The sequence below is a fragment of the Mesoplodon mirus genome (assembly GCF_964341445.2).
Source record: "Mesoplodon mirus genome assembly, chromosome: 3".
In the NCBI taxonomy this organism is placed as follows: domain Eukaryota; kingdom Metazoa; phylum Chordata; class Mammalia; order Artiodactyla; family Ziphiidae; genus Mesoplodon; species Mesoplodon mirus.
The window spans coordinates 177314818-177321887 of record NC_138978.1 but is presented as its reverse complement, the minus strand read 5'-3'; the positions used below and the strand labels follow the sequence as shown (position 1 = coordinate 177321887).

At 53.3% G+C, this 7070-nt stretch overlaps 1 protein-coding gene across 1 annotated transcript; it reads right to left on the bottom strand.

Moving 5' to 3' along the window:
* Positions 1–4259: 4259 nt before the first annotated feature.
* Positions 4260–6819, bottom strand: LOC309801476 (left-right determination factor 2-like; the record flags this gene model as incomplete). The annotated part of the gene is made up of 4 exons (XM_082616320.1): positions 6514–6819; positions 5434–5680; positions 4955–5197; positions 4260–4623 (listed from the first exon to the last, which is right to left on the bottom strand). Exons 1-4 carry the CDS (start codon positions 6761–6763, stop codon positions 4260–4262), a joined length of 1104 nt encoding a protein of 367 aa, XP_082472446.1. The 5' UTR covers positions 6764–6819.
* Between the last annotated feature and the right edge of the window lie 251 nt (positions 6820–7070).

Sequence of the window (7070 nt, the reverse complement as noted above, 5' to 3'; positions counted from 1 at the left end):
TCGTTGGAAATGAATGATATACATGTGGTTTTGAAATTTCTATGCTAGATATACAATAAATATTTTCCAATGTCACTGAAAAGTTATTTAAAACAAGATTTTAGTGACGACTTAGCGTTCCATTAAATGGATGCACTGTACTAATTAGCCATGCTCTCAAAGATCAGCATTAGGTTTATTCATTCATTCAGTATATATTTATTGAGCCAGTTTCTGGGGATCCAGCCACGAACAAAACAGACAAAAGTCCTTACCTTCATAAAACCTCTATCAATTTTAAAAATTACTGTTCAAACTACTGTGAGAAAGTCTTTACCTAACTCTTTGACTATTTCCTTAGCCTGGATCCCTGAAAGTGAGATCTCGTGGTTCCGTGTGTAGAAGCCTTAAATGCTTCCCATAGTGGCCATGTTGCAGCCCAGCCTAGTTGTCACCAGCATGGGCTCTGACACCAGAAACCCTACAGCTCAAACTAGCTGAAGGAAGCGGGGGACTTACGACACAGCCCTTAGGAAAGGTGCCGAGGAGCACACTAACCAGAAGGAACACCCACATCACGAGGACCTTGGGGACTGGAACCAGAACTTCCTAACGGTGCCTGTGCTTCTGAGGGATGCTCGGGTTCCCCACGGTCCACTGGGAGCGTGCAGGGCCCCCTGGCCGTCTGGCTCTGACCTGCAGTACAAAAGGTTGTGCGCCGAGTGTGTGTGTGCGCGCATGAGTATGTGTGTGTTGGAGTGGGGCGAGGTGTAGGAGACACCAGTATCTCACACCTGTCAGTCCCCTTACACACATCCATCCCTTACCTGGTTGCCTTGGTAACTCCTGCCTCAGCTTCCAGGAGTGGAGGTGAAATATGAGGAGGACTGGAGAGCCTGGGAAAGGAGGCCGAGTTGGTGGCCCCCGGTGCTGGCTGGATTCCCAGCCAGGGCAGGCCACGTAAGACAGAGAGCAGCCAAAGCACTTGGTCCTCCTGACTAAGCTTGAACATGTGAACTCCTGACCAGAAACTGGCTATTTTGGGGGGTACTTTGTGATCTTTTTTTTTTTTCATCTCCAAAGTTTAAAGTTTAGGCGTACAAAGTTTTAAATATATTTTTTAATTGCAGGCAATCCCATTTCATTTTCTTGTAATGACCTTGATGACTCTAAAGGCTCATTTCGTCTGCGCAGCGGCCCCTGCTGTGCCTCCCATGGCCATTACGTTTGCTGCCTGTGAAGTTCCTTTGGGTACAAGTGTTGGATGGATGAGATGAGATGAGATGAGAAAAGACCCGTCCTCCCCACCCAGCCACTTAGGACATACCCTCAGGAAGCCTGGTGCTGCCATTCTGCCATGGACATATACTCTCCTTCTCTGGCACCTGTCTTCTTGGGTGCCTACTCTATCACTTTCCTCCATCTGAACAGACAGAGAAGTCCAGAAGGAAAACAGGGAGTTCACTAAGCTTCCAGGACGGCCCACCTCACTCCTCTCCTCTGATCCTCGCATCCACCAGTCAGATGGGTTGAGCTGTTCCTGCCCCTCCTCCCTTCTCACCCCCCACCCCACGGTCCTGCCCCCTCTTCACCTCCAGCTGTCCCAACAAAGTGGACAGCGCTTCATTTCTGCCTTCACTTGTCCAGGGTCTTCACTCTCAAGGCTTCAGGGCATCCTTCCTGGTCTGTCTCTGGATAGCAGGCTCATCTTCCTAAGAATGGAGATGATCCAGGGAATGAGGGCGAATCCTGAGCTGCTCCCAGCCAGTCAAATGGCAGGTCCCCTTGACTCCTTCCCGATATAGGAATCTCCAGGGAGTCACACTTTGCACGCATATTTGACTTGTTGTTGTTCTTATACCAATAATCCATGTTTACTGCAGAACAATTAGAAATTAGATCAAATGGAAAAACGAACACTGCCTTTAATCCCACCACCTAAAGAGAATCAATGTGACCCTTCTGGAATATGACTCTACACCTCTTTTTCATATGCGGTAAGGCACACCTTAACCTTGATTTTTTTTTTGGCCATGCCACGCGGCTTGCGGGATCGGGCTTTTTCCCCGACCAGGGATCGAACCTGGGGCCCTTGGCAGTGAGAGCGCTGAGTCCTAACCACTGGACCGCCAGGGAATTCCCTTAACCTTGATTTTAAAAAACAGGTACGTACTCATGTTGTATGTAAACAGGTCAGGTTGTGTATGAACAGGAGATTCAAAAAGCCCCAATCTCCCTATGTTAAGGTCTGTAAACTTAATTACATTTGCGAAGTCCCTTTGCCATGTGACAGAACATAGTCACAGTTTCTAAGGATTGGGGGGCATGGACGTATTTGGGGAGAACATTTTGTCTGCCACATTGTTTCCCTGTACTGATGAGCACATCCTTACATTTTGAAATGAAGCCGATCTCCCAGGTATTTTTAGCTCGCATGGGATGATGTGAGCAGGCCCATCCTTGGCACTGATTGCATGTGACTGGTTGGGAGTCCACAGACCTTTTAGAGCCACAGATACATCACTGAGAAGCTGGTAGAATTCTTTAGATGATTTTGATATCCTTCTTGTAGAGAAAGCGACTGTATGCCCTGGTACTCACAACATGCCAAGTGGCAGTTCTTCATTTTGATGTCTTATAGAGGTAAGATAGCCATTTACAAGTCAGAGACAAATCTTCTCTCCCCATCTCCAACAATATTCTTGCCAAGTCCTCAAGTCCTGGCTGTCCATAGACTAGCTCGTTTTCCCCTTTGCTATTCAGTTGCTATTAATTAGCTTTGTATGCCAAAATAGAAAATCCATGAACTTCAATAAGTCAGGCATAAGGAAACCCTGCTGAGCGGGAAAGGTAAATGTAGGGGAGTTGCCAGATGTGGCAGCTTCCAAATGACATGTTAACTAATGCCTGCGTCATCAGCAGAGCATGGGGCATGCTGATCTCTAGCCCATAGATTTGCATTGCCTCAGCCTTGATTTCTTCATCTGAAAAATGGGAATAATAATACCTACCTCAAGGAGTAGTTGCAAAAATTAAGTCATATAATGTATATGAGGTTGCCTAGCATAGCTCCCAGGTTCAGAGTGAATGCTCAGTAAACATTCGCTTGCCTGCCCTGTCCCCAGAACCACTATTGCAAAGGTTAAAGTGCTTTCTAAGGAGATGACATATGTGAGTGATTGTTTACAATACTATTTTTGGAATGAGAGTTGGAGGGATATAAATATTACAAATAAAAGCAGAATCTAAACCGTTATTACAGTCTTCAGCGCCACCTAGGGGTTGGGGGACCTTGGTCACGCCCATTCTTCAGATCATTATGTCGCTCTCATTCCCCATTATTGCTCCCTCTCTCCTACGTCAAGGACACTAGAAATTAAATACAGAGACACAGAGTGAAACATCACTTTTATTTCAGCAGATTATCTACATTCGATTGTTTTCTTTTTGCTAAGTTAAAAAAAAAACGAACACGTAAATACATGTGGGTTCTGGTGATAAGTTCTCTAAAACAGTGGGGGAAATAACCTAAATATGGACAGGCAATGCTGTCTCTGGAGGAGCAGAGAAGTGGGTGAGTTTAGGGCTGTCTGATCCCCAGGGCAATGAAGTCCTAGAGCTGAATCCCAAACCCTCCTTTTTAAAAGGAAATGGTGGCCCAAAGGCTTCTGCATTTGTTTGAGGTCACAGTTTATGGCCCTATTAGATCCAGAAACCAGGTGTCCTGATACCCTGTCCACTGCCCCTAGCCTAAAACCCTTCATCCTCCCTTCTAGCACTCTCTCAGGGGACTGGGGACCCAAGTATATGTACAAAGGCCCAGAGTGGATGAACATTTTGGTGAATGGGGGTTCTTTTTAGACCTCCTCCCTACCTAGGGGAAACAGAGGGATTTTTTGTTTTGTTTTAATTCATCATATAATAGAGTAAATCAGTCTATTTTCCCACTTCTCATTGTAGGGTCTGTTGTCCCATACTCGGTTGAGAATCTGCTAGAGAACAGAAGCTCCTAGCTGACAATCTGTCCCTGCTCAGCTATATCCTTTAACAAGTAGGCTGGGGTTTCCTTCTACAGCTCTGCAATCGGGTTGCATTAATTACTCATGTAAGTGCTTAGGGTGACGGACAGGAGAGCAAGAAATGGAAGAACACACGAGAAAGGTAAAATAGGGGCACTCAATTGGGGCAGGGGTAACTTGCTAAGTAGAAAATTAGGACCTATGTTAAGACCTGTTTTGTGCACGCATCTAGTCAGAGGCCTCTATGGCTGCACCCCACACCTACGGCTTCAGCTTCCTTGGTACAGGTGCCCCATCTGAGGCACAGCTGCACTTCTGCACCCTCATGTTGGGCAAGCTGACTACCTGGGTCCTGGGCTTGCCTCCCTCCGGGATGCTGACAATCATGGGCAGCGAGGTCGTCTCTGAGGCGATGCACTGTCGAGGCCCCAGAAATGGCCACTTGAAGGTCAGGGGCTCTGGGGGCTGCTGGCAGGTGCCCACACACTCATAGGCCAGGAAGCCTGGGGGCTCCAGGACCCAGTTCTCGGCCCACTTCATCCCCTGCAGGTCAATGTACACCTCCTGGCGGCAGCAGCGGGTGCCCTCGGTCACTGGTGCCTTAGGATCACAGTTTCCCTGAGCTCTGTGGGGGGCAAGGAGAGGCAGAGTCAGAGGTCAGCTGGGAGGGCAGAGGTCAGGGGGCCCAGGGCGGGGCTTAGTGGGGCATCTGGAGGGAGATGTATGGTCCATCTCTTGTTATGTTCAAAATGCTGGGTATTTGTGATAAGGATGGATAACTAGAAATAACCCCCAAATAAATAATTAGACCTGATACTACTCCTAAGAGCGTTAGGAGAAATTTTGTATATTCATCCATTCCCATAGCACCCTGTAAAGTTACCCATTTCAAAATAAGTTTAATTCCGCCATTTGCCTCATTATTCGGGTTCACCCATCTGACCCACAGCACCTACCCGTAATCCCTGAGGTCCAGGGTGTGCAGCTCCAGCTGGGGCTCCCGCTGCCTGGCGCCCGACGGCCCCTGCGAGGCAAAGCGGACCAGCCTGTGGGCGCTGGAGGCCAGCGGGCCCAGGTGCTCCCGCTGCACCAACACCTGGAGCAGCAGCGGCTGCCGGGGCCGGCGCAGCTGCTGCCAGAAGTTCACGGCATCCGTCACGTCCAAGGCCTTCCAGCCGCTCTCGTGGATGGACACCAGCCTGCGACACCACACGGAGACACAGGTCCGCGCTGAGGGGTGGGGACTGGGACGGCTGGGGTGGCCCCGGGGGGGCCCTCTCCCACCCCCTCCCTTCTCCCCTCCCTCTCCCCTCCCCCGCCAGGGGCCCGGCCCCGACCGCGCCGCCCCTCCTCCCCCAGGCCGCCCTCCTCCCGCGCCGGGCCCAGCCCCCTCCTCATCCCCCGCCCCACATCACCCCAGCCGCCACCTCCCCACCTGGAGTCGATGAGGGAGGTGCGGTTGGAACCGTCGTCGCGGACGTGCAGCCACTGGACGGTGACCCGGGCGCGGTCGCTGCGCGGGAAGAGCCGCTCGTGGCTGCGGAGCGCGGCCTTGGGGACCGGCTCCTGGAAGAGGCGCAGCACGGCCTGCACCAGCTCGCTGTGGGGCGGCAGCCGCTGCTCCATGTCGAACACCAGCAGGTGCGAGGAGACCTCGGACACCAGGAACCTGCCGGCCACCTCTGGGGACACGAGCGGGGTCAGCGGGGCCCCTCCGGGCACCAGGGGAGCTCTGAGGGTGGCAGGGCCACTGAGGCGGTGGCCAGGCAGGGAGAGACCAGCCCCTGTTCTGTCTCCCTGGGCCAAGCCCAGTTACCTGAAAATCCCCCTATGCGTCTGGGCCTTGTTTGTAACAATCTCCGCCCAGCGGGAAGGCTGGCAGGGCTGACAGGGCTGCCTCAGCTGAGATGCTGAAGATCAGAATCCTCCCCTGGGGGCACATGGCCTTGGGCCTAGCTCTGGGCACTGAGGAGGTGAGTCCAGCCCAGGGAGGTAAGAGGCTGAATAGGACTCAGGATGGCTGCATCCCTGACAGCTGAATAGCTCGGCGTTACACTACAGTGTTGTCCCTACACCTTTTCATCCACAATAACGCACTTTAATATTCACAGCGCTGGGAGATGGGTCAGCTACAGTCACACCAGTGCTCCGGAGGAACAAACAGAGAAGCAAAAAGATGATCCTAAAACCATTTGCTCAGGCTACTGGTGGCAATGTGAAAACGGTACCCCGGAAGCCCTGACTCTACGCCACACCCACACGCTCCCATTGGCTCTGCTTTCTCTTCTCCATCCTCATCTTCTCTGATGCCTTAGCTTTGGTCCAGCTCGTCCTGGCCCCGAGGGGTGGGGCCCTCAGTGCAGACAGAGACCAGGGACCCGGGCCCAGCCTTCCTCACAGTCCATGGTCCCTCCTCATCGCCCTGTGGAGCCTGCGCCCCCAGACCGCCTCCCCAGAGCAGCCTCCCCCCCACACCCCACGAGGACCAGGCTGCAGCAGGGAGGGAGGGCCTCACCTCGGAAGTTCTGGCTGAACCTCTTCCCCCGGGAGCGGGCCTCGTGGCTGCGCTGCAGCAGGGCCACGTACTGGGCCCTCACGTGGGCAGGGATGATCAGCCTTTCCACATCGGCCTCGTCCAGGACGGGAGCCTCGCTGAGGCGCAGCTGCCGCAGCAGACTGCCCAGGACCCGCTCCTCGGTCAGGGCCACCGCGGGGCCGGCCAGGGGCAGCGCCCAGAACACCCAGCAGAGCCAGAGGGGCCGCATGGTGCTGCTCGGGAGAGGGAGGGGCAGAGCGGACGTGTCCCCGGACAAGGCTCCAGGAGGGTCCCAGCTGGGTGTGCTGAGGGCCAGGCTGGGCCAGCTTTATAGCCAGGCCTGGGCTGGGCCTGGGTGGTGGGAGGGAGGGAGCCCGGGAGGGAGGGAGGTCACACCCCTCGGACCTCCTGGGAGTTCAGCGGCCAGACAGGTCCCTGAGCCCCGAGGAGGGGGCTGTCTAGAAAGGGCACAAAGGGCTGTCTGGATGCCACACGGGCCTGGGGTCTCTGACCGCTGCTGTCTGCAGCTCAATAGT